Genomic DNA, 27,974 nt, shown 5'->3' on the forward strand with positions numbered 1-27,974 from the left:
GCACTAAAATAAATAACCACAAATTTATTCACACTTTCAGCTTTTTATTAGCATAAACTGATAAAACACTACTTATATAATTATACATTTCGATTAATGGTATTGTCTCGTTTCTGTTTTATTACTTAATTGTATATTCAAATATTTATTTGCTGTTTCGTCGTGGCCTCATGTCTGCCAACTTGATGGTTATTATACCCGTTAAGACGTTAATTTGCTGAGTATTACATCATGAAAATACGAATTACACCAATAACACATTAACTTAAAAGATTAATTAATGTACTAGTAGTGTAGTCCAAACTGTATGACGCTCACAAAGTGATGAACATGCCTCGTTTTTATCTCTGGTTGAATAAAAAGGATTTATCAAACACATGGTTTCTGAAACAGCTTTTTTCTCGTCTTTTATTCCGTCATAAAAATGATTTATCAGGACTTTTATTTCAGCTACAATCCTTTATTTCAGCATTCAGCCTTCTTAGCGAACACAAAGCGAGGGCACGGGCTTATCTGCAATTTATGTCAGATCTTTTATGGCGACTAAAAAACCCCAAAACAAAACAAACAAACAAACAAAAAACTAATAAAATGCAAGTTTTTTTTTCAATTTCTTCTGTAACATTATATAAGATATATGATCTTATAAAATAAAAAGGATCCTGGCAGGTTAAATCAAATTCGGGTAAGAATTCAGCAATTTCAGGTGTACACACAATATTAAAGTGCAAGATTTCTAATACTGCAAGGCACAAACTATCAATAATAGGATTGTCTTTTTGTATCTAATATAAAAAATGTTGGTAATAACACAGACATACAAAATTTCTTCATACAGTAACAAGACAACAAGTAAAACCTTGTCTAAGTCCCCCACAAGTATCTGAAATATTTTCTCATAATATGGTCTGTGGTTGACATGTATAAGAAGTTACAGCTGAAACATACATTTATATATATATATATATATATACAGTAAATTCTGTTACAAATCTTTAATGTTTGTTGAATTAAACTGTTAAACAAATATGAAACAAAGGGTCAAATATATTCCACAATAAACAGCGATAAAGTAATTAATAATCAGTATGTCATTGACTTCATACTATAATTAAAATGTACATGAGAAATATTTCTTGAATATCACAACTGAAAAAAGAAAACATTTGGCTCAGCCTTTATTGCACCACACAGTTCTTCAGATCTTTTTTTCTACAATGTTCTTTTCTTTTTACATCAGCTCATCTTTTCAATGCACAGCAAAGATTTCTGGGGTTCATAAACAGTAAGAGAGTTTATGCTGTATCATCTGTACATTGTTGTGTGGCAGACAGTTTGTGACACATTTAGACAAACTAACAACTGCATCTCAACTTCATTCAAAAATGCAACTGGTTGATTGACTTCACTGTCATAAAAACTCAAAGATTCACCAAACAAATGATAATACACTACGACTGAATAGTTTAAACAATAAAAACGATGTCTGTCTTTGCTGTTGATTGTTGTTTCTACTCCATACATCAGTGTTTTCTACACGGCACGTGGAAACGGAGACGTTTTCTGTGTGTGAGTGTAAATCACACATTTCTGTTACTATCAGTGGTAACGTTTCACTGACTTTGTGAATGTGCAGGGTTTTCAAAATCAGCTTTCTCAATCGTGTTATTTGAATGTTCTCTGTTCCCATTTGTCATGATTGTAGCATGTTTATCTCCGTTTGTTAGACAGCAGATGACAAATCCTGAGATGGCTCCTGAATATCTTTCCTCTCTGTGTCATCTTCCTCTTGAGGTTTGATGATGATGTGTATGGGCCTTTCTCCGCTGCATTCCTGTTGCTTGGTATCTGTGGACAGCTTGCCTTCACGTTCACACACCTCCTCTTCTGCCGAGGCCCCAATGGGACGCAGACGCTCTGCGGGAGCCATCTTTGTTCCGGTTTCTGAACTGTCTCTCTTCAGCTTGTCGCTGCTGTTGCTTTCCGAGCTGACCTTCTCTGCTGCGCCGTAGAAACAAAGCACATTAGATGTCAGCTCGCAGCAATTACAAAAGAATTTAAAAAGTGACATGGATATCAAGTAAAGTAATTTCGATGTGGTAAATATCATATTCTCACCAGGATAGCTGTTAGCTTGTTTGTCTGTGCTGGTCGAACTGTCTGATGTCTTCTTGGCTGCAGGCTTGGTTCTGCTCCGGACTTTGTTGAAATTTCCTTGTAGGATCCACTCATGCTGTAACCCCTCATCAGGAGTCATGCGCTTACTTGGATCCCAGCTGAAAAGCGCAGACAGTTTGAATTTAGATGAATTCATTTATGTGTACAAGTAATAGTCATGATCTACCAGCTCAAGTCAGAGGAAGCAAAATGTAATTGTGGTCGATTAAGAAAGACAAAGAAAAGAAGCATAATGTGACCTATGAACAAATAAGCAGAAGTGTACCTGAGGCAGCGTTTGATGAAGTCTAAGAAGACAGCATCATTCGTTTTCAGCACAGCTGAAAGCTCTTTGGAACTCGGTCTCCGTTTCTTCCCCTTGCTGTTAGTGATATTTCTTGGGTTTCCTTTAGAGTCTGCACAGATAATACCACACAGATTTACCAGAGTTATCACTATCTCTAAAAACACATACTTTACATAAAATAAAACATATAAATGATTATAAATTATTAGAATCTCACCAAAGAACAACCTCCTTCTCGATGCTGACTGAACAAAATCATTTGGAGGCATTCCAAGGACCTATCAGGTCAAATATCACAATAAGAAGGAAGCAATTACACTTGCAAAGCATGAACAGTAATCTCTGTATACAGAACAGGTTATTTCCTTGTCATACCTCCATTATGCAAGCTATCTGCTCCACTTCACTCTCTCCAGGGAAGAGAGGATAGCCTGTGTAAAGCTCAGCTAGGATGCAGCCCAGGCTCCACATATCAATGGCCATGCTGTAAGGGTGACCCAGGATGACCTCTGGAGAGCGGTAGAAGCGACTCTGGATATATGTGTACACTAAAAGAGGGGAATGAGTAGGGAAACAAGAACATTTCTGTCACCTCCCTAGCGTGATATTACTTAATTGTACATGTGCATCAAACCACTTCTGCCTTCTTACCTCTTTGTTGTTCATAGCAGCTTGAGCCAAAGTCGACCACCTTGATGTTGCCTGGCCCTCTTTGAGAGAGAAGGATGTTCTCCTGTTGAAAAGAAGAAGCAAACTGTCAAAAAACTCGCCAATTTCTATAGTACCAGTGCAATACTCTGATGCACCACAAGGTGGAGCACAATCTGCAAAATTGTTCTGAGTAATCCTTGCAAAGCAATCATCAACAGCAGTACAGTTTTGATTGCTTCACTACGTTTCAATCAGTCGAATATTATTTTTTTTATCTTATGATGCAGGTCAGTACCGGTTTGAGGTCGCAGTGGATTATCTTCTCCCTGTGCAGCATCTGCAGGCACCTCAGAAGTGCATGAGCGAAACGCCGGATAAGGGCGAGGCTGAAGCCCTGGAAGTTGTTTTTTTTTATGAGCTCGTACAAGTTCACCCTAGATGAAGGAAGAACGTGTGACGTTTGGTTATTTCATCAAGATGACGACACATAAAGAAGCTTCGTTTAGCTGAACGTTTTTATGAAAATACTTTGTCCATGTCCAAGTGTACTCAATGTGGATTCACTTATAAAAAGATGCTCCTCAAATAAACCCCCTGAAAAAGAAGGCTGCTCATTTTGATGTCACTTGACACCTACAATAAAACATGCACTGAGTCTTGAGCGCTTACTTGGAAATAATCTGCGATTGTGCCTCCATTCATAGGAAGACCGATACAAAAACTTTATCCCCCTGCTATTTCTGAGCATGAATTTCTTTAGACTGTGTAACCAGATCCTTCACACATGAAGCAAGAAGGGGTAAGAGATAGGGCCCCAATCAAGGCCTTAACTAAAGGATTTGGTGACAGTAATGTTAGACAAGGTAGCAGCTCGAGACGTCCCGTAAAGGTCATTGAGCCACAGTGACACACAAAGTTCTCTCTCCTCAAATAGATATCAGTAGTGACCCATACTAAAACATGGTTGGCTGGAGGTACACAGGTAGTCAATTTACTCCTAATTGATTGCAGTTACTTAGAAGTAAAGACCAGAGACATGCGAGAACTGCCTTTGATAAGCTACACTGTCTTCACACCGTGCTATTGTACCTGGGAAGGGTGACTGACGGCGGATCCCCTCGATTAAACGCTTCATTATTTAGTGTGTTTACATTCCTGCTTTCTGAATGTAGGTAACATACTAACCCCAGAAGCTCAAAGGAGATGCAAAGGTGATTTCGGAAGTAGAAGTACTCCTTCATGTGGATGACGTTGTGGAGGTTGTCTTTGTCTTTCCTCTTTATCACATCCAAGATCTTCAGCTCCACAAGAGCCTGGTGATGAAACCTACAGACAAATTTACAGCTGACACTTAAATTCACACCAAGAGTGATTTGATTCATTACTCATTTCTATATTTTAATAATACAAGTGCAGAATAAAGATATTCTTTTCTATAAAGGGAGAAGAGTCATTAAATAAATGAGGATCTGTATTTGTACAAGCTTTATTTCTCTGATTGAGATGCTTTTCAGCACAAAAGCCTCCTGATATCTCTGGATATTTCTTTATATCCACTGCAGAGAAATCAGATCTAAGATAGCCATCTGACACAGCTTAAAGTTCTTCTGTGCCAGGTTGCACCTATTTTGTTTTCTGCATTATTGAAGTAGCGGTAGGACCCAGTGGCTCCTGCATCTAACCTACAGGACTCTGGCACCGCAGCCACTGTGATCCTCAGTTAAGAAGGACAGGTAAGATAATACCATTGGGGTGCCGACTTCTACCATGCTAAATCAGGTCTCTGCTATTTGGCAGTGTCCTGAAGTGTAAAGTGATCAGGTTGCAGACATGTGGGGGAAAAAAACTCACAACGGGGCATGAGATCTCAAATGACTGACAAAAGTTAACTTCTTCAGTGTCACAAATAACTTATTCCATAGAGCAGTGATTCCCACCCAGAGGTAGCCCAGCGACCACGGGCCAGTTGTACCTGGACAGGCAATGTGACAAAACCCGAACACAATTTAATTTAGAATTGAGTAGACGTAGACAGGCTTTAGCAGGAAAGATAACAACTACTTGAAAGTAAGTAGTAGAAATTTGAAGTAATAAAAGTATATTAAAAGCTAAAACTGGCAAGCAATTGAGGCAGGTAGATAAGCAGTTAAAATTATTAGGAGGTCTGTCATAGGGAGTCAGTGAACAAAAACTACATTGCCAAAAGTATTCAGTCATCCATCCATATTATTTCATTCAGGTGTTCCAATCACCTTCGTGGCCACAGGTATAAAATCAAGCACCGAGGCACACAGACTGCTTCAGGAGCTCAGTGAATTCCAGCGTGGATTGCATCGGTGCAACAAGTCCAGTCGTGAAATTTCCACAACTATTCCACAATTGACTGAGTGGTATTATAACAAGGTGGGAGTGATTGGGAACGTCAGCAACCCACATAAAATTGCAGACCTTCAGATCAGCTCAAGAACAGTGTGTAGAGAGCTTCATGGAAATTGTTTCCATGGCCAAGCAACTGCATCCAAGCCTCACATCACCAGGTCTAATGCAAAGCTTGGATGCAGTGGTGTAAAACACGCCGCCACTGGATGCTAGCCGTGGAGAGGTTTACTCTGGAGTGACAAATCACACTTGTCCGTCCGATGGACAAGACTGGTTTGGACGGAACGTATTTGTCTGCCTGGTTTGTGCCGAGCATAAAGTCTGGTGGAGGGGGGATTGTGCTGTGTGGTTGTTTTTCAGGAGTTTAGGCCATTAGTTCCTGTGAAAGAAACTCTTAATGCTTCAGCATACCAAGATACTTCGGGCAATTTCATGCTCCCAACTTTGGGAGAACAGTTGGGGATGGCCCTTCGTCTTCCAACATGACTGTGCACCAGTGTACAAAGCAAGGTCCTAAGAACATGGGTGAGTGAGTAGCCCTATGGATTAAGAATGGGATTTCACTCAAGTTCATATGCATGTTAAGGCAGATGAGCAAATACTTTTGGCAGTTAGTGTAGCTGAATAAGAATAGCTGATACCAGAGTAGGTACTAAAAGTAGTGCACTGGTGGTTGAAATATTAAGCTAATAGTTGAGACTAAATAATTCAGATATAGACCAAATTTAGTTTGAAATGAGTTCAGTGGGGGTTTAATGTCCATCTGACAGCGGTGTGAGGGCAAGTCCAAGGATAAAGGTCGGGAGCTGTAAAGCTTTACTTCACTTGCAATTTTAAAACAAGAAGTATATGAAGATAGGAAGTGTTTCTTTTTTCTTTTTTTTTAAAATACAAATTTCAGGATCTTTTTTGATTCTTTAGTGAATTGATCACAAACAAAAAGAAAAAAATAAATCATATTACATTTTCCTGTCATTTCTCATACCTTTTCTTATTGCGGATTATCTTTATGGCTACAAGTTCATTGTTCTTGTGATCCAGGCATTTTAGGACCTGCCCGAAGGAGCCTTTCCCGATCACTTCCAGCACTTCGAACCTGTAGGCAATGTGGTCATGCAACACCTGAAAGAGCAAGAGAGAGGAGAAGTGAGGATGTGAGACTACTGTGCACTTTGTCCTTGCACTAAAACAAATCTTTATATCACAGTAAAAGTAAATGATGTAAAGTAATATCATGATTTACTAACGTAACATTATATTAACTTGGTGATATTAGTCTTAGAATACAGGCAGCATTCTCTTCTTTGTACACATCAGCCACAGTGGCTTTCCTGTAACTGTCAGTCAGCGCTGTAACAGTGAGATGAGCCTCAACAGACATATGAGAGTCTAAACAACGGTCAGTCACTCAGCCTTTAACAGCTCATTCATTGCATATTGTCTATTGACACACAACTGTCCATCACGTGTCTGATTTATACATGGTCAGATTGAACGGTGGAGTGGTGCCCGCAGCTGCTGGAGGTCGTTTGGTCACATACTGTTTTCATTGGCCAGCTTGTTGGTGCATAAATGAATGGCACAAATGTCTTTTACATAACGACTACTACTGTTGCATACTACATGTGGGTTCTCTATCATATCGAGACTATCTCTCCACTTGTACGGAGTGGAGAGATAGTCTCTCACTCAGAGAACCACGGTTACAATGTAACCGCACGATATGTGGATGTGCTTGTGAATGGAGTCACTTAAACTCTTGACAAACTGACCCAACCTGATGGTGACCTCATCATAATTAATATTTCTTTCCTTTTCTATTTCAAAGAAACTTCTAGAAACTACACTCGGGTGTTGACTGCACCTTTTGTTAGATGCTACCATATGATTTCTTCATTAGGCCTGTTTATTTAATCTAACTGTCAGTCTTTGCTGTGTTAGGTCAAAAATATAAGTTCCTGCAGGCTGTAAAACCTCGGCATCAACACAGATGAAGCCTGATGGTTATAATCCAGTAAAACTCTAATGCTTGCTCTGAAACATTACCCTGATGTAGCTTCCGTGTTCATCATCGTATCCTGAGTTCTGTGGAGCTCCTTGGGAACCCTCGATTTTCTGGGAACCCAAACCAAGGAACCAGATCTCAGAATAATCCATGATTTCTTCCTTTTCAAACTCTGTCAGCCGATCCTGGAAGTTCTTCAATGCTTCTGCAACAGGAAGCATGAGGAGGAAGACAGGATGAGTCAGTATCACGTTGATCTGCCAAATGCAGAGGATTCTGAAATATCGCCTTCCAATGCCAGCATGCTATTTTCATTCCATCAAGGCAATGAAAAATATTAGTTACGTGTTTTTGTTGGAACACCCACAATATATTCAAAATATGAAATAACGTTTCCTTTATGATTCACTTGTGTTGTATTCTGGTTGACACCAACATACCTACAGGTGACATGGGTAACCTTTGACCCTCGTATGCTTTCTCTTTCTCCAGCTTGTTGATGAAAATCCTGCTGTTGCGAGACACTGCCACTTTATCAACTGTTGTACCAAACCGTGTGGTGAACTGCTGAGCGGGCTTTGGCCTCTCATCCTGTTAAGTAACACATAAAAGAGTCTTTTAGCATTTTGGGAGATGAATAGTAATGAAGGATCCTCATTACGTTTTCACAGTGATTCTAAAACTACAGCGCCATTTCTCAGCTTTGAGTTAAATAAACTAGCTGACGGCACACTAGACAGCTTCTACTTCACCATGTTATGGATGCCTAGTCAATAACAGCCTTACCGATTGTGTCTGATAGTTGTTTGGACCCCCTTTGTTGGCAATTTGGGGCAAGATGCTGTCTGACTGCTGCTGCTGGTTTTTGGCATTGCTAACCATCACCTGGACCACTGGTGGCTCGAGCTGAGGCAGAGTCCCCACACTGGAATTGAACTTCTGTGATTCAGATAAATTGTTATAGAAGTGTATTTGGTAAGTGCATTCAAGACAAAAAGGTGAAACATAAATGGAATAAGAGTTAGAAAAGAAAAGCAAAGTTTTATCAGATCAGTTTACCAAACTCGTAAAGCTTGATTTTTGAAGAAAGTGAAAAATAAAATAAAACATAATAACAAAATTATTATAAAATAGGCAATTTAGGTCAACAAACAAGCTAGCTCTGGGACCTCTAAAATGATATTTCTCTACACATTCTACATTTTCATATGACAGAATGAAACACACAGGCATCTAAACAGACAGCTGTAAGAAGACGACAAATTAATTGGATGAAAATATGGCTGCAAGTGTGATATCCAAATATTCATTTTAAATGCTTGTTGCAGCGCCTTTCATTTTTTTTCATGAGAATGTGCAAACTGCACCTCATCTGTTTTGCTTCATCGTCCCTTCATGCATTTTGTCGGTGGAGGCTTGGGTGACCGGGACCTCCAGCTGATAGCGTCTGGAATTACCGGTCAGGGTGAAAGAAAAATGGGGGACAAAGACCCATGAGTCTGCGCTCTGACAGACTCTGTCAGTGGTGGCTTTGTAGGAGGGTGAGGTGCACTGACCTGCTTTTCTTAGGCTGCCACCCTGATTGCTTCGAGAGCATGATTACATGTGTCACTGCCTTGCAAGGCTCAATCCTGGCAGTGATGGTGCAAAATTAGACATCTGTGCTTTGCCAAGTCCTCTTGAGAACATCCTGCAGAACCGTCTGTGACAACAGGGTTTTTTTTCTCACGTTTTTATGTATTGAACTCAGATGTCACGGAAAACAGAGATTCCCTACATCCATAGTGATACTGCATCCCCTTTAGCAATGGATGGATGAAAATTAAACTCTTACATATTAATTATTGATAACATTCCATAAAAAAGCACTTTCATAAATTCTGATATTTCATCTCACGTGTTAAGAGCTGCTGCAAGATCTGCCAACTTGGTTATGACGCATAGAGATAAGCTAAATATAGTCACAAGCACCTGCCACAACAGGCAAAGGAAGCAAACACAGTTACATGCCTGAACGTAACTGGGGGGCCATGTTGTTTAAATAACGCACACACACACACACACACATATATATATATATTTAAAAGAGATGAAAGTAGTGGCTGTAGTTGATCTTTTTCTTTGTTTGTCTTGTAGAAATTGTTAGAGTAGGTCAGACACAGCACATTAGTTTGAATGCAAAAAGAAAAGGTTGGCATCAGTGGAGGATAGACTTGGCTAAAGAACATGTTCTGGTCAGCTGTTAAGCATCATTCGGTGGGAAAGCACTGACCTGTGAGCAGGGCCGATTTGTTCCAATACGGTTGCCTTCTGCTGGGAGCCTGTGAGGGTGAGGAAAGGCCTCTGGCCGTGATGTCTGTGGGAGGAATGAGAATGATTCATAAAATGCCCTACACAAAAAGTGAGAAATAGCTGCCTTTTATTCCCAACAAGCTGGAAATAAAATAGATACAATGGGTAACCACATTTTTCTCCTGCAGTGACTTATTTTTACAGCGTGATGCAATTGGACAACGTGTCCAAGTCAAATAAAGGAATCCCTTTACACCAAAAAAGACAGTTTAAAGCAGGCATGTAAGATAATAATTAAGTGTCTACTTGTGCTGGATTCCCCAGTCTCTTCAGAAACACACAGCCTCTAGGCAGCTGAGCGGGGCTGAAACCAGACGAGCTAAAATAATGCACTGTGATCCTAAAATAGATCACATCTGCAAAAACCCAGCAACACCAAGCCTCTCACTTTAAATTTCCCTTTGTGCATAGTTTGTGTAAGCATGTGCTCATGTGCACATCCATGTGCTCTGCAGTAGGTGTGCACGTGCTTCCGAGCCAGTCCTCACAGGAGAATCATTGGACTGAATGCATTACAGGGAAGCAATAAACGCTGTTCTAAAAAAGTACCACACACGTTTGGGATGATTCTGTGTGCGTCGCTTCATCACAAAGCCAGCTTACACGTGCCTTATTAATCAGCGGTTGAGCTCACAACTGTGTCGAATGACACCATATGGGTGAAATAAAGCTTAGCTTCATACGGGGATATGTGTTAAACTCACAGGCCAGGTTGGGTTGTTGTCTGCAGGTGCTAGATGGAAAACAGCTTCCAGATCACAATCTTAATCTGTATCATTGACTCAGAAGCAAATGCAACATCAAGTCAGCGTCACCACAGAACTGTCTACAGAGTGAAGAAGGTGAATTAACCCAACTAGCTGATTCGACTTTTTGTTAAAGCTTAACTGGATACAGGCGCTCTCTGGGTTCTCCCTTTACATTAAAGTCAATACAGTTCTTCAGGTTAACACTGACAAGGAGTAGGGTACAATAATGTGGTCATGTTACAATGTTGTGAGTGAGTGACAGCTGGAGCCATGTAGGTCACTGTGACAGGTTGACTTCTTAAACATCACCTGTACAGGTGTGCTGTAAGCCTGGCTAATGAGTACTGAGCCACTGGAAACCCAGTGACATCACAATAAGGCAAATGTGACCTGTGACCTTTTATTCCACTGTTATAGATGCATATACATCAGCTGACACTGAATAAGTAAATGAGCACATTTTGTTTTCACTTTTTTTTCTTAAAAACAATAAATTGAATTCTGTTTTTGGAACACAGTGGATGAACTGTAACACTGTAAGACTTGGACAAACTTTTATTGTACATGCAATAAACGTGTGCTCCCTTTGCCCATGTAAATCCATAATCCATTAACACGAAGGTCGGAGGGACCATATACAAAAAGGATATTTGCTCTCATCCCAAATAAACAATGGACCTACAATCAAGACAGCAAAAGCCATGCCTTTATTGATGTGGTTAAGTCTTAGCTGGATGTAGGATCATCTCAACAGGTGTATGAGAGCAGGTTGACCTTAAAACCGTCCACCATTAGGGTCAACTGGTTAAAGGGTTAAAGCAAAGCAATAAAACCAGGAGCCATTGAGGTAAACACCAACAAACTAAAACCTGCTGCTCATGAACACTGTCATCTGTCAGACATGTCTAATCATGCTCTCCATTTATTTTGTATTGCACATCGCATGCTGAATGTGAGCACAAGGAAGAGGATGGATGTAAAGTGGTGGTAAATAGTCATCAAACCATGTGATCACAAATAGTGCTAGTCCTTAGTTTTAGACATAATTTGTAAAAAGGAATTTTGCATTTTTTCACTCATGCAGGAAAAAAAAGGCTACAATTCTTTAAAGTGCCAAAAACAGCAAAGGTTAAATTTATGTCAGTTCCCATGTAAGGTGTGAAAAATATACCAGAACACATATAGACTTACAGAATCTGTCAGCACAACAAACACTGAAGTAAGTAGGCTAAACAACGACTGAAATAGAAATGGATCAGATTTTTCATCATAACTTGGCATGCACTCAGGGGAAAGGGAGTGGACTGCGAAATAAGCACTCAAGTAGGATAGCTTATGAAAGAGAAATGGAAATCATTTCAAAGTTACGTTTAATATTCTTGGAATGAGTTTTTTAAAAAGTGAATACAATAAAAATGGTAGATTTTTACTATAGTTTCATTATAAAAGTTTACCTGTTAGAGGTCTGTCCTACAATTATCAGGGATGTTAGCCCTGTGTCAGAGCAAAAGTCATCTAAAAATGAAGATAACACATGCTCTGCCACTGGTGCCAGTGGAGATAAAGCAGTGATAATATTAATATTCACAGAACATATTCATATTGTCTGTATCATAACAATATAACACAGACAACATTATGATCCCATAAAATAATCCCAGGAAACTTTTATGAGTATCGTCAATTTGTTTTTGTAATTTTCCAATGAACTGCCTGTAAACTGGAATATTGATCCCTATTCGATTAATAAGAACTTCCTGCTTTGCTACCAGACAGTCAGTCTAGTATCCAGCGAACAAACAACTCCTCACCTTGTTATTTATTTCTGGCAGCATGCTGTGTTATCAGCCTTGACAATCCAAAAACAAAGGAGAAATTACGAAATCCAAGTCATTGTATCCAACTCTGTCCGTCCAACCTCAAAAACAAGGCGCACTTTCCAAAAGTCCAACTTCGTGATAAACACTGAATCAACACTGATGAGGAAAATCCCGATGACTGATCAGATTCCCGCAACCCAAAGCTGCCGTACTCCCGGTTTTACGCGCACACGGTAAATGCACTGTCGTCAGAGAGGAGATTAGCCCGCGAGACAAGCTGTTGTGCCGTGACGCGTTCTGCTAAGACACCGGAGGAGCCACCTGTTCAGGTTTCTGCCGCTGACAGCTGGGGCTGTCCCGATATAGATTTGTTGGTTTTTTTATCCGTTTGCTGTCGTCCACCTACACCATGCGGTGTGACTGATGCGCTCTCCAACACCGACGCTGTGCAGCGAGGGCTACACCAACGCACGCACGTACTGGCCACAATGCTTGAGCTCACTTCAGGTACTGTAAATGTTTTGTAGACTATTTTCAAAGTGAGGTCCAGAAACCTCTGCGCTGTCGAAAGCGCGCAAGTAACGCACGGTCTCACCGTCGTTCTTCAAGATGAGTCTTCATCTTTAAGTGACACGCACACGCGCGATGTGTTTTCCACAGTAGCTACATTCAGATAAATCCAGCAGGTTTACTGGATTAAAACTTTTCTTATTCCTTTTGTGTCTTTCTGCCAACATTAATTAAAATTAAGCAGTTCTGCTAAAATCTGCCATGTTTTACAGTCCTGTGCCATTTGTGTGTGCACTGCAGGGTCAAGTAGTTGATAAAAATGAACTAAAATCTCAGCTCCTTGAGCAAGATACTAAACCTCAAATTGCTCTCTGATTATCATAGTGTGAATGATAGATACGAAGCAATTAGGCTTGGGTGAATGAGTGGAGTTGTACCAAGCCCTTTTAGTGTTCAAGTAGAGCAGAAAAGTGCTATATAAGAAGTATTCTATAAAACAGAATGTCAAAACAGTGATTAATGCACTCAACGCATTTCAACACATTTGTTAGCCTTAGCACACTTTAAAAGAACTTCATAAAACTAGGGCTGCCACGATTAGTCGACTAGTCACGATTACGTCGACTATCAAAATCGTCGACGACTAATTTAGTAGTCCGAGACCGAGAAGGCCGGAAGTGTGAGGCTTAGGGATGGGTATCGTTTAGGTTTTATCCGATACCGGTGCCAAATCGGTACTTTTGAAACGGTGCCGGTGCTTAAACGGTGCTCAAACCGGTGCTTAAAGAATGGAGAACACAAAATTGGTCCAAAAACCTCTCATGTTCAGCTGTTTTTTGTAAAAAGATAACAATGTTAGCCTTTTCTGCAGCTATGGGGCATATATGGCATCACTCTTGGCTGGAAGCAGTGCTTAAACAATGGAAAAAACACAAACTTTGTCCAAAAACCTCTCATGTTTAACTGTTTTCCACTTTTTCTTTGGTCATTTTAGCCTTTTTTAGCCAGGGTGAAGGGAGCATCTGCCATCAAACAAGAAGACAGCTGCATGTAGCTATGATGATGTTTGCTAGTTCACCTTACGTGCATTAATGTAATAACGTGGTTAGCCTACTCAACGTAAATTACACACGAACATTAAGCTACTCACGCAGAGAAGAACGGCTGCTGCTGCATCATCATCCTCATCATTTCTGCTACACTGGCAGGGCTAGGGGCCAGGACTCTCCTCTTCTGGTTCTCGGGGGATGTTGCTAACTCCGGGTCCGATAACAGTAGATGTGCTCGGTGTGAGGTCTTGCAGCAAGCTATCAAATACGGCGCATTTCTCGGCTTTAAAAAAAACCGCTATACGTCTCCAGGTGTTTCATCGGATTCGAGGTGTTACCTCCTTTGACAGTATCACAGTATCAGCTTAAAGCACTTGTTGCTGCTGAGTTTGCATATTTTGCTGTGAAGTACAGCCAGACTTTGACCGCTTCGCCTTGGACATTTTTAATCTGTAGCTCTGCTCTAAAAGAACCTACGTACCTGGCCCCGCCTACTATCCTTGGAAACGTAAAATGATTGGCTAGAATCTAAAGTGTATCACAGCTCAGGAAAAAAAAGCACCGAAATGTGCGCTGCTTTTCGGTCTGGTTACTACCGTTTATGACAGAACTGGTGCCATCATGGCACCGGACACCGGTACCCATCCCTAGTGAGGCTTGTCAAATGGGACGGTCTAACCTTCAGATTTGCGTCACCGCTGTGTCGGTGGAGTTTAATAAACGAACTAAAATATAACAGGACACTGGCGTAAATTCTCGACCTTCTCACACTTCTGTTTAATCAGTTTTCTGTTTGACGTTTATTCAGCTGTGTGAAAATCCCACAGGAAACCACCTGATGGATTAATAAAGTTTTATTTAATCTAATAATCTAATAACTTTGATCTCAGCCAAACTGATTTACTCCGGAACAAATAAAACACCGAAAAAAGCCAAACAATTACATTTTTATGTTATCCGAGTGACTTATATATGATATTTAACCCTAGTAGCGAAAGACAGCGGGGGTCTGAAAACAATGAAGCCAGGAGTCCGCTGCTCTCGCCGGCTCGAGTGACCATTGAACCCCCCGGCTAGCTATCGAGCGGGTGGGTAACAGACGTCTCCAAAAACGTCGGCGCACTTTAGCAAAGATGCGATGTCTTGATAAACTGAGCAGATATTTGAAGTTTACACAGCTACTTTCTCACCTGAAAATATGTTAAAAGTTTATTTTGTGGCACAGGAAGATTAATAAGAGTAATTTTAAAACTTAGCAGCAGCTGCCATTGTTGGAAACTGAAATTGGCTGGGCCGCACTATGAATTCTGGGATATGGTGGGCCACGAAGGAAACACCCGACCCATCCTTCAAATTCGGGAAAATGAAGGACGTATTTGTCGGCTGCATTTGAAGGAGTCGACGAATTGGGACAGCCTTCGTCGCCTGGCTGTGACGTAATCGGCCTTCAAATGCAGCCTCCGAAGGATGCAGCCGACGTTTTGGGACACAGCTAATGTATTTGAGTGACACGGTTAGCGCCCAGTTAGCTCCTAGCATTTCTCAACAGCTCTGCCTCCTTTTCGACTGCCCGGGACATTTAAACAATGGATAATCCGTATACAAACAAATTCATGCTTTTCTCCTCAACAGAGAGCGTCCCCCGATTGAACAACAGTGCCATAAAATAAGAAGAATGGCACCTAATTATAGACTTAATAATACTGACTTAGTAATATGTCACATGAAGATTCATCAGCCAGGTTAAGTGTTTACTGACAATTGACAATTATAGCGGACATCATCATCACTATTCCAACAATCCTCTCCACACAGACAAACATAAACACTCGATAACCACAGTTGAGTACGTGTTTGTAATGACACTAGTTCAGTTTACAATAGGGTTCATTTGCTCGGTCAGCAGGTGGCGGTATCCCCGTACACTGGGGAGTAAACTGCCATTAAACGAAACAGAAGAAGAAGAGAACATCTGCACATGCGCGGTACGGATCGGGGAGTCCTGATCCGTAACTATCTTTTTATTTTTCGTTTTTGTCTACATTATATTGAAATGTTTCATTATTGCAAACATTTTAAGAGATACTTATTATTCTTAACATCTCAACAGATAATCTGACCGTAACCATCATAAAAGGCTTCGAGCGGAAGTAGTGGTTTTTTGCACGTGCGTGGTACGGATCGGGTAGTGACAGTGCCCGCATTTGGAGGCCGATTACGCTACAGCGAATCGACGAAGACTGTCCAAATTCGAAGACTCAGACAAATGCGCCCTTCATTTCCCCAGATTTGAAGGATGGGTCGGGTGAATACTTCGTGGCCCAACCTATCCCAGAATTCATAGCGCGGCCCAGCTCAGTTTTCAACAATGGCGGCAGCTAGTTAGTTTTAATATTACTCTTATTATTCTTCCTGGGTCACAAAATAAACGTTTAACATATTTTCAGGCGGGAATGTAGCTGTGTAAACCTCAAATATCTGCTCAGTTTATCAGGACACCACACATTTTCAAAAGCGCTCCGACGTTTTCGGAGACATCTGTTACCCACTAGCTCGATAGCTAGCCGGGGTTCAAGGCTCACTAGAGCCCGTGAGAACACCGGACTCCCGGCCAATGGTTTTCATTTGTTCCTGAGTAAATCGGTTTGGCTGAGATTAAAGTTATAGTTTTTACACAGCTGAATAAACGTCAAGCAGACAGCTGATTATCAGAAGTGTGAGATGCTCGAGAATTTACTCCGGTGTCCTGTTACATTTTAGATAGCAAGGAGTTTATTAAACTTCACCGAAACAATCTGCAAATGTCATTAAAATTTAATAAACTATCATCTTGTCTTTATTTTTAGTTAGCACAGACCTTAAACACTTAAAGCTGTAAGCTAATGATAGTTATATAAGAGCAGATGCTGCTGGTGCAATAAGCTGTACGTTTTACGTCCAATGGATGATGATCTGATTAGCCGACTAATCGCAAAAATAATCGGTGACTAGTCGACTATCAAAATAATTGTTTGTGGCAGCCCTACATAAAACCCAGAAGAAATAGCAATGAACTTTAATTTCACCTTGACACAACAGTTACGTGTTTTGAACCCTGACTGACATATGAAACACACCTTACCCTTCAAAGTCATATTAGAGCATGGGGCCCTTTCACAACAGCCATTCTGACAGTTTATGGCCAGGTAAACTCAGGTGGAACTATCATTTATTACACTGAGCCAAAAAAGACACAATTAAAATGTTTAATTACCTTTGTTTACCCTGCTGTAAAATGTCAAAATGGCTGCTGTTTACAACAAAACAAAACCTATTTGCATCATGTGATGCAAATGTAAGACGAGATTATTTGCTTTCCAGTGACTAATCCACACTGCAGGAGGGAAACAACTCAGTGCTCCATGTGCTGATTAGCCCGGAACCAGTACAAGAGATGAATATGATAAGACGACAGCAGTTATGCAACAACAGTGGCTATTTCAGTAATCAGCTCTGGGAATGAGCATCTATTGAGGAAGCTGCTGCTACTACCCTCATTATACTCTTATCTGTTCTCTTGTTCTCTTATTTCTCTTGCTGTATTTGTTTAGTCAGACATACAATCCTGTTTCCAAAGACGTTTAAATTCTTGAAATTAAGCCGGCAATGACAATTGGAAAATTAGATAATGCAAAGCTCACAAATTCAGATTTCTAGGCAGAAGGTTAGTAACATGACTGGGTCTATAAAAGAACAATAACAAGGGGCTATGTATGAAAGAGCCAGGGTAGCATCTGCGATACTAGCAGGTAGCTAAAATTCTATATAAAGCAATTATTTAATATACTAAATTCCCAAATACCTAGAGTGTAGTTCAAATAAAATGTAATGCAAGACAGTACCGAAAGATGCTCTTATCCTCACAATCTGCCTTTCACTTTAGACAGTAACCTAGCATCTCATTTTGAAATCAAGCTGTATGATAAATAATGCTGAATAATCTTGCAGCATTATTTTTGGACAATGACCAAATATGAAGAAGGTGCTACCAATGATAAGTTAAGGTTTAGAGCTGAGCCACTGAGAGTATTTGTCCCCTGTTGGTGGAGAAGCCATCCAAGAGGGAGGTGAACATAGTGACAGTGAGCACGCGGTCCTCTCAGAGGTGGAAGGACTCCTTTAAGTCTCATTAATATTGACAAAACTCATTACCATGCATCTGTACTGCAGCATGACTGGAAAAGGGGGGTTAGATGAGAATATTGACTTCTCTCTCATGTGCATGCTAAAAATAAAAGCAGCTTAGCCAAGCATAAAGACTAGAAACGAGATGAAACAGCTATCTTGACTGCACATAGAGGACTGTAAACCTTGCCACACTTATCCTGGAAGAGTATTTAAGCAGCTTCTGTTTTGTCACCCAGGTGACAATACATTAGACGCCGCATGAGAGCACCTGAAGTAAAAAACTCAGATATGGAGTATAGAAACAATGAGAACAGAAAAATCAAGAAACAAAGGATCACAGTTTATTGACGGGTGTCATAGCACAAAATGTAAAGCCTGTGAGCATTTCTTTAAAATAAATCAATAAAAACAAAAATAAATTCTAACTAAAAACAGATAAGTGGGTGTGGCTGTCTGGAGAATGGAAACAAATGATTGCCTTTAGTCCCATCCTGTTGCTAAATATACCTCTGGGTTGACCCTCCTGTTCCTACCCCAGCAGCAGCCATGGAGGAGGCTAAAACCACAGCAGGCAGGTGAGGTCCCGTCTTCCCACATAGCACATCTCCTCCATGCTGTCACAGCCGCAGCCTCAACGACATCTCAACCTCTAGACACTATTTCCATCCAGAGGTGCCGTAACGACAGATGGCCTCTTGTTTGAGGAGCAAATGAAAAGATTATGATTGCAGTGATGATACCAGGCCTGCATTTCCAGTAGGTTTTTGGTCTAGTTGAGCTCCATTTGTTAAAAAACAAAAATTTCTCCAACTTGACAGAACCTCGATGCTACAAACCTAAGCGATGATAAGTTTCCATAAACGATAAGTTCCCTGAAAACTTCTTGTGACTCTGAACAGTACTCCTCTACAATCTGGACCTTGCTTCATCGAGTTATTCATTTAGACGAGGTTATATTCCAAACCTCTGTGGTTTCTTCTTTGTCAGGTTTCTGCAAAGTATTTTTCTCTGCCCCAGGTTTTATCCAGAACAGAGAGGCAGACTGCCGACAGACACTGAGAGGATGCTATTGCTTTGTGCGGTTGCTATTATGAGTGAGGGAGTGCTCTCTGTCTGCTGCTGCCAGTGACGTATGGATGGGACTTGACTGGGGACCCATCCTGAGCCGGAGACAAAGCAGCAGGGGCCTGGCACTGACTTTGCCATAAAAGAGGCCTCTGGGAGTGAAGGACAGGGGGTGGGAAGTGGTGAGCTGGGACTAGGCAGATGAGAAAAGACAGGTACAGAGCTCATCATCCTCCCAGGTGGGCACTTCGTGGGGAAGTCAGATGGGGAGGTGGTGCAGCTCTAATGGCCCTCCCATGTGGTTCAACAGATGCCTGCAACTTTCCTCTTCCTTCTCACTTGTCACTGTATCCTGGAGACAAAGACAACGGGGATGTTATATCCCCCTGCCTGCTTCTCCTTATCCACCCCTCCATCTCTTCTACTCTTCTACACCTCTTTAGCTGCTTTACTTGCTGCACAAACCCCTGTGAGATGCTACAGTCTTGCTAACAAACAGCTTAGCCACCCCACCCTCCTGTAGCTACCCCTGGCCTCCTGCCTGCTACACACAACAGCAGAAACAGCAGAGCCCACAGCAGGACAGGAGACAAATGCTGACTATAGCTTTTTACTGCAGATAGTCATTGGGTAACCAAGTGTTGTAATTATCTCTCTGTATTTCTTTTTAATTTATTGCCGATGATTAAATGATTTATCGGAGGAGCTCTCTATTTAAAGTCCAGTTATTAGGGAGGTAAGAGTGCAACAGTTCATATTAAATGTTGCAGTCATACCAAAGACCAAAGGACACGCTGTCAGTAAGCACAAGCACGCTGCGCTCACACAGGTTCCACCCCTCCACTAAAAATAAAATCTGTAAATCACCATGTTTTGGTGACAGGAAAAATGTTGCTATTCCTGTAGCATGAAGCACCAGGGTACTGTATTCCATTACTGCTCAGTCAGCCAGTTGAGACACTTGAGGTACAGTAGCTGCTGTATCACTTCTCTCATCCTGTATTCTCTTGTCCTGTATTATTTAATTCATTTGCTCCTCAACCAGCTGGATCAGTCATATAACTGGGCTATACCTTTTTAATGTCTCTGATCTGGATAGAACGAACAGTAAGTCTGTTAAGTCATGACCAACCTGCCACCTCTGAGAGGACTGCAACCTGGTGCCTTACATGCTGTTGGGCCTTTGGCTAATCGCTGCCAGGTGCAGGCAAATTGAAAGAAGATGGGTTATCGGCCAAAACAGACCGTGTCAGTGTCCCCTCCCACATGGCAGAGAAGTATGTGGGTAGTGTGACCCGGCTGGCAGGTGCAATGCAGCATCTGCAGTTTTAAATGCACAGCAGACGTCTCAGTAACAGCATGTCACCATGTGCAATATGGGTCAAGTTCACAAGGTGGCACAACCACATACACTTTAGTCACACAGGTGATTATAAACTCACTTGTAACATACATTATATGTAAACAGTTTTTGTGCAAAAGTGCAAATTTTGCAAAGGTGTTGTGGCTAAGATCCCCAGTCTGTTAAACCTACTATGGAAATAAATGAGTTCATTTCTGAAGAACAATAACGATGTCGTCATTGAGTCGCTGCATTAAAAGAGCATCTGATAATCTGTTTTTATTAAAATAATTACAATCAAGCCACATTCTGAATATTAGCCCGCTCAGCCCCATTCTCTATAAGGAGGTCTGTGTGCTTGTGTCCATCAACAGAAACACAAGCCACCGTTTGTAGTAAAACATTGTCTAAATTTGGAAAAGTATCTGCCCTGTTTGACAAAAACATCCTGCAATCAAAGTCAACTGAGCAGATTTGTCCTGATGAATAAATTAATGAATTGATTTATAATAAGAAAATATCAATGAGGATATTTTCCAATAATGGGGACATTTTGTGGTTAGCACTGTTGCTTTAGACCAAAGTCTTGTTTGTTGTCCTGAGTGGGATTTCTGGCTTTCTCCCAGAGGTGTTAGGGTCCCTGGGTCGTTGACCCAGTGTTTTGTGTTTTTGGTTCTTTGATTTTGTTATTTCATTATATTCTAGCTTTGCTTTATGGGTTTTAGGATCATTCTTAGTTTAGGTTCTCTGGGTGGGGTTGGTTAGAGTTTTAGTGTTCTGGTTTTCTGTCTGTGTTCCATAGTTGCTGTCTTCCCTGTCTGCTGTATCCCCACATCCAGTCAGTGTTTGTGTCTGCCCTGGTCCCACGTCTCTGTTCCCTCTGTAGTGCCTGCATGTGAGTCTGTGTTATGTGTTTCCTGTTGTACTTTGAAGGTCTCTGTCTTATCTCAGTGTGTTCAGTTTACGCTTCTTTGGTCTCGTCAGTTCTGATTTGTCCCAGCTGTGTTTCCCTCCTGTTACTCATTCCCTGATTGCTCCCTCTGTGTATTTAAGCCCTGTGTTTCTCTGTGTGGCGATCTACCGTTTACTTTGCTGTGTGTTTTGTCAATCCGCTGGTGTTAGTTTGTTTTTTTGAGTTTTTCCAGTTATGTTATGTTTGCGTTCAGCATTAAAGCTGTTTTGGTTTAAGTTCTGTCTCCGGAGTCTGCACCTTGGGTCCTATTCCTGCCTGCACACAGCCACACCTAACAAGAGGTTCGGTTAATTACCAGTTTTAAATAGACTGAAGGTGTGAGGTGCTACCTGTCTACCTGCCCCTCCTCTCACCCCTCGACAGCTGGGATACACCGCAGCTCCTCCAAACCCTGAACTGGATAAGCCTTTAAAGCAAACCAGTGAATATTTTCTAATGTTTAAGTTGTAACGTATGTCATAAAATAGCAAATAAAAGCAAAATCAAAGACAAACATGAAATTAAATGGCACTATGTGATATGATTTCATGATATGATCTGAGGCTAACAAAGTGTGATGAGTCAGATTTCTAAAAACGAAAGATTGTGACAAAAAGCTGCTGAACTCTCTTCAAACACATAATATTTATTTTACTTCAATATTATATTGTTGTGATTTATATGTTTGTGTGGGGTGTTCGATGGTTGTGGAGGCTGACCTACTACTTCATATTTGTGTCAACTGTGCTGGCCCGTCGGGACCACCTACATGTATAATCCTCCCATGCACTATAATACAATCTTCACCATTTCATGTACTGTAATAACCACAAACAGATATACAAGAGCTTCCTGTCTGCCTCCTTTATCAGACAGACTGTCACAGAAAACACCAGAATTGGGCCACAGGTCATTTTTCTGTGGCCTTGATCGGGGGTTGATGGGGCTGTGGTGGAATTATTATACTTCCCCATCGTGGCACCGACAGATAAACCCCTCACTGTTTGAAATTAATCCAACATACAGACTGAATGCTTGCTACCCGTTGCACCCTTGTTGAATGCCTCAACACAGAAAGAAATCCCAAAGATTTTAACTGTAACTAAAATAAAATGTTATGTGGTCATAAAAGCTCTGTGATTCAGTCAGAAAATAGTCTTTTTTAAACATTTTGCGTTGCTATTTCTTCACCTCTCTTAATCTTTTGAGCTGCAGTGAGACACATAGTCAACAGCCAAAAGTACTCCTGCAGGTCTAACTGTTCTTCGCACTGCATCGCTGTGCAGCTATTCTCTGAAAACCATTAAAAACACGCTGGAAGTCTTTTCTGTTTGTGAAATTTTAAAAGGGCAGGAAACCGATTGTACTGATGCCCTACAACTACAAGAATAAAAACACAAAACATATTCTAGCTCAGTAACAGTCGATAGCCTGGCTGGGTTTAGTCTCATCAACATTGATTGGATCCAGCTTTGGATACTCCGAGCTCTGTTGTTCTGTTCACATCAAAACTAAATATTTTGGAGATATTCAATGCATTCAAGTTAAAAGTCATGATGTCTCTACAGCAGTTCTACTGATACAATCTCTAGTAAGACACCATAGCCTATATTTATCTTATTCTTTCTAAATTAATATAGAGCTGGAAGTCTTACCTCATGAATTATTCTTTCATCTAAGATCTGCGGCATTCCTTCCCTGGAATGAGCCCTGACCCAGGGCCCCATGTCTGGCTCAGACCGCTGCACTGTTATTTCAATAAACCCAATAAGATTAAATTAATTGGCCTGCTTGTGAGGCAGCTGAGGCGTAAAATGTTTGCAGGTGCATGTGTGTGTCAGAGTTCAGCTCTATAATCAAAATGTGTGTGTGTGATATGTTTCACTGCTAAATATGTTTACAACACCGCAGGATTTACCCCCTGTCGTGTGCGGTGCGGGCGCTGACCTAAATGCCCCAGACTCTGCCCTGCCAGGTTTGAGAACCTGAGGATGGAGTCGGCGCGCTTGTGCCATCAGACCTGTATGAGTGATGATGGCCTGACATCTCTGGCAGCCCTGTGACCACAAACCTTGTCTACAAATGGGTCTAATGTTGCGCCAAGTGAGCTATAATCTCCAGGCAACACAGCATTTAATTTTCCATTTTCAGCTTTCCTAGAAACCATCCCCTCCTTTACTTTCTAATCATCAGTTGGCAAGCTAAGTTATGGTAACCCACCAACCAGCCAACCTTTTTGCGTCCCAGTGGTGGGACAAAGTTGAGCCTTATCACCTAGGTAAGATCAACTGTCCACTTCTGACCCCAAAGTACTTACTCTCCTGTCACCTACCACAACAAGCCTTTGCACCACCCGGGTACGAAGCAGCCAATGTTTGAGCTAGACAAAGACAGACAATATACAGCCTTCAAAGTGTATCATTAGCACAAATTGCAGGATTTAATCTCATGGCTCGCATGATGGATGCAAACAATGAAGAATGAAACATTCATTGAGTCCTTCCCCATTTCTACAGGTGTATACTGACACACTCTGGCTAGCACAGGCGTGGCTTAAAGGTAAATCCTGATTAATGTGATCCTGATTATGTAATACAATTACAAGCTTTCATGAGAGGAAGTGCAATTATAATTACATAAATGATGATCATAGTAAAAGACACAAATACTTATTATTAGTGGGGGGGTTTTAAAACATTTTCATTTTCAGCCAACAGTGAAGTTTGAATTTGCTGCTTCAATCAAAACTGTGCAAAACTACTAGATGATTTAAAGTAGTCACATCTCATATTCTTAGATATTGCATTATACTGTAAAACTGTGTAGGAATCAGTGAACCAATCGCAACAAATGTGTCCTTTTATATAACGATATTTTAGATTAGACCAGATTACACAACAATTCTCCTGAGCCTATGGAGATGGAACGAAAGGGTGTGATGGGGGAGGACGTTGGCATACCCTGCAGCTCGGTACTGCATGACTCACTGTTAAAGGAAAACAGACACTTCATGCAACTAAACCAGACACTCATTAACTAAACTCCCTGGGTGGCTGTTTACACAGCATTCTTTGTAGATCCAATTAATGTTTATCGGCCGAGGAGTGTTCTGGCTTCTTGATCCTCTCCGGGGCAGCATCGCTACACCTCCTCACCATTGTGAAATTTAGCCGTGACATGGTGGCCTAACCAGGATCACACCTTGGCAGTAGGAGACCTGCCCAGCTTGCAGGAACCAGTGGGAGGAATAGCAATCGCTGGCAGAAATGAAAATGTTGCTATGGCTGGAACTATTTTGGTGATCATGGAGATTCACATGTTGACACGAGTGAGAGCCATGTGACAAACAAGCCGCAGGCCGTTCAGTTGGCACACACAACATCTTCCATGCATAAACATAAACTCGAGGGAACACAGTGCAGGAAAGCAGATCCGCAAACACGCTCGGAATGAGAAACAAGAAACGATCGTTTGATTAGGACATGATTAGAATTAAGCTCATCGTACTTCAGATGTAATTTACGCGCAGAGTCAACTTTGCAGTAAAGTGACAGTGTGAACTCTGTGCTCACTGACATCGATATCAGCCTGTCATTCAGAAGAGGTGAACCCTATGTCTCTCTAAATGACCGGCTTTTATTCAGGGGTCCGGTGTCATCAAGGAACAAAGCAGTGATGAGAAACTCTATCAGGGGCAAGGTTCATTAGAATAATAGGGTGGCACACTCCTTATTCCACATTCTGTGGAGGTGGCTGACCAGGTGCAATGCAGTGAAGCATGTCAAGAAGTGCAAGAAATATAATCAAGGTCTTAATCTAACGTAGTCTGCTACTGTGTTTTTATACAAGCTTTTATAAAACTTTTATGCAGGCATTTCAGTGCTAAATTTAAACTGCAGATCTGCTATTCCAATTACACTATTTAATGTTACAACTTTATTCAGCTAATTCATGAGCCATGGGGTAAGAAATCTCTTAACATAGAGATGTGCACGTGCATGAAGCTCCCAGTATAAGGCAAACATTGAGCTTCAGTAACGGGATGAATGTCCATATGTAAGTCATATATGTCCAAGTACATGCATGAGTCACTGTGAGATATAAAAAGCATTCTTAAATGATCAAGTGGACTTGAGCAGTGAGTCATAATATACGAAAGCTGCAAACTTGAAAAGACACTGCCTGCTCCAGTCTCAGCAAGCATCTGTTGAGAGCAGCTGCTTGCGTCCGTATTTTGCAATGACGCAAATGCTTCGCATCGATAGCCTAACTTAGAAAACCAGAAAAATCTTTTGAACTGACACCCTAACCATCCATGGCAGCTTCAAATGATGCCTCAGCTACCACTCTATCAAATATCTCACTGATGATCAAAGATTTTTCAGCCTTCTTATGTTGGGCATCTTTTAGCTCAACAACCTGTGGGGAGTTCTATTGCTAATTAATAAGGATATCTGTTTGAGGGCCTTTTTTAAGTGTTGGGATCAAAGAATAAGAGGAGCCATGATAGGATTAAACAAGGATGCGTTTAGCTGACCCATTCTGCAGTATGCAGTAATCCACATGGAAGACACAAACCGAGCTTGGCTTGGTTGTGCTGTTTTAAGTGACGATGGGCTTTCTTATTGCTGTGATTTGGCCCTCTCCACAGGTCATTAAATTCCCACTCTCTCAAACCCAACACACACACATGCAATATCAATCTGGTGTCCCCAATTCCCCAAATTCATATGTTCTCTCGTTTGTTTCTCCACCTTGCTCATCTATTTTCTTTATCAAAATATCCCTGCTTTACTTAAAAATAGTCTGAATGACGCTGAACCCAGGATGCTTTACAGAAAGACAACAGTGAGCATGATCTTTGTTGCATTAAAGGATGCAGTAATTTCTCCTCCACTGGTCTTTGTCCACTATTGGCAAAGAGGTCCAAACTGTATTAAAAGTTTAATCAACAGTAACTATAAAAGTGTCCGATAGGAGCTCAGCGAGGGAGGTCTCAGGTGCTTTGAAACACACTAATCCCATCATGCAGAAGGGAGGGGGTGGGCGAATCAGTCCACCCCTGCATGAATGTGTCCTTGCAGGGCACAGTTTAAAGCTGTGGAACCTTCCAGGAAGAAGAGATGATGGGGTTAACACAGGTGTCCGCGCGGAAAGCTTCAGATATGGGACGCGTGTAACGTCATAGCTATTCGCCATCGAGTAGTTTTGCTCTTCCCAGCAAATGGGAATAGAGCACATCTCTCAGATGCTTCCATGGTGCAGGCCAAGAACTTTACAAGGGAGAGCATGTTCCCCAATAAATCACTTCTGCTGAGAGCACACAATCACCCAAATAACATTTATTTAATGGCCTGCAGATGAACTCGGGGTGTTTGGTTACTTGGAGGCCTTCCGTCACCCCACAAAACCTTGGCAACAACACTAACTTATGTAATACATTAAGCTTTCATGATGGCACAATTAAAAGAAAAAACCCCTCTCAAGATTTAGTATACAGTTGAAATAATAAAGCACAGTGGTAAGACGAATTGCTGTTTCCATACCTTGATCAGAAGGGGAAATGTGCATTTTCTCTCCTTTAAAAGCTTATCCAGCTTTCTGTTCAAAGAAAAAAAAGATAATAGTATAACAACATAAACCTGCTGCTTTATCAACTGCAGATTAAACTACTCTTCAGTTATGCCAACGCATATTGATTCATCTTTCAGAAGCATAAGTCTTGCACTAATTATTGTCATCCTTGTTGCCAACATTACATCTGCATGCGGTTTCAGTCTGAAACCGCATGCAGATGTAATGTTTGCATACTGTGAAGTTTGTTTTTTCTTACAGCAGACACAGACGCGGACTCTTCCTCAGCAGCTTACTGCGTACACTACACTGACACCTTCTGGACACAAGTTTGTCTTTTATTAAACACATTCAACTCTTCATCCAGTCCATTCATAAAACTGAAAGTGTCACTAGGATTAAATAGCTTTATCGGTAAACAGGGAATGTAAAGAAGAGACTCTAAATCCCATTACGAACTAAAAACGTCTACGTTAACTCTTCATGGGCATTTATTTACTTCTTTATATATTTCACTAAATGCAGAGTGCACAGCATTACATACCACAAACTTCTAAAAGAGGACCACACAAACCTTTTCTCCGAAGACTTGTTCGGCGCGCTCATGTTGACGTGATCAGCAAGGTGGTGTTGATGAAGCGGTTATGCGCGGCATGCCCGCTAGTCAGGTTTTTAGGCGGTAATAACAAACGGCTGGCAGCCTTCGTGCTGTCGTAGTTACCACCACCGGCTTATCCCAAACACAATGGCCGTTGTACACCAAGTGCTCACTGACAGTGTTGTTCTCCCTTTTTTCTGACGTAGGCGCTTAGTTGCACGAGTGTGCCCGTGTGAGAGAGCACGAGACAAAGGGAGAAGAGGACACCCGCTGAGCTAAACGTTTCCCACATATTGC

The 27,974-nt window shown here is 41.3% G+C and overlaps 1 protein-coding gene and 1 long non-coding RNA gene across 4 annotated transcripts; one reads left to right on the top strand and one right to left on the bottom strand.

Moving 5' to 3' along the window:
- Nucleotides 1–381: 381 nt before the first annotated feature.
- On the bottom strand, nt 382–27,974 carry dyrk4 (dual-specificity tyrosine-(Y)-phosphorylation regulated kinase 4). 3 transcript variants are annotated; one of them, XM_080303958.1, is made up of 15 exons: nt 27,654–27,974; nt 27,052–27,106; nt 9,772–9,855; nt 8,286–8,438; nt 7,940–8,090; nt 7,541–7,704; nt 6,480–6,616; nt 4,301–4,441; nt 3,411–3,549; nt 3,116–3,197; nt 2,840–3,012; nt 2,682–2,742; nt 2,444–2,573; nt 2,119–2,276; nt 382–1,998 (listed from the first exon to the last, which is right to left on the bottom strand). In XM_080303958.1, exons 1-15 carry the CDS (start codon nt 27,683–27,685, stop codon nt 1,724–1,726), a joined length of 1,935 nt encoding a protein of 644 aa, XP_080160084.1. In that variant the 5' UTR covers nt 27,686–27,974; the 3' UTR covers nt 382–1,723. The 3 variants fall into 3 exon arrangements, with proteins under 3 accessions (XP_080160084.1, XP_026032476.2, XP_026032478.2); XM_026176691.2 differs by having other exon boundaries at nt 382–2,001; XM_026176693.2 differs by lacking the exons at nt 27,052–27,106; nt 27,654–27,974 and adding an exon at nt 12,412–12,865 and having other exon boundaries at nt 382–2,001.
- Nucleotides 12,797–21,741, top strand: LOC145429833 (uncharacterized). The gene is made up of 2 exons (XR_013910164.1): nt 12,797–12,927; nt 19,164–21,741. It is a non-coding gene; the product is annotated as an uncharacterized LOC145429833 (long non-coding RNA).

This window comes from Astatotilapia calliptera, chromosome 7 (assembly GCF_964374335.1).
Source record: "Astatotilapia calliptera chromosome 7, fAstCal68.1, whole genome shotgun sequence".
NCBI classification, from domain to species: Eukaryota; Metazoa; Chordata; class Actinopteri; order Cichliformes; family Cichlidae; genus Astatotilapia; species Astatotilapia calliptera.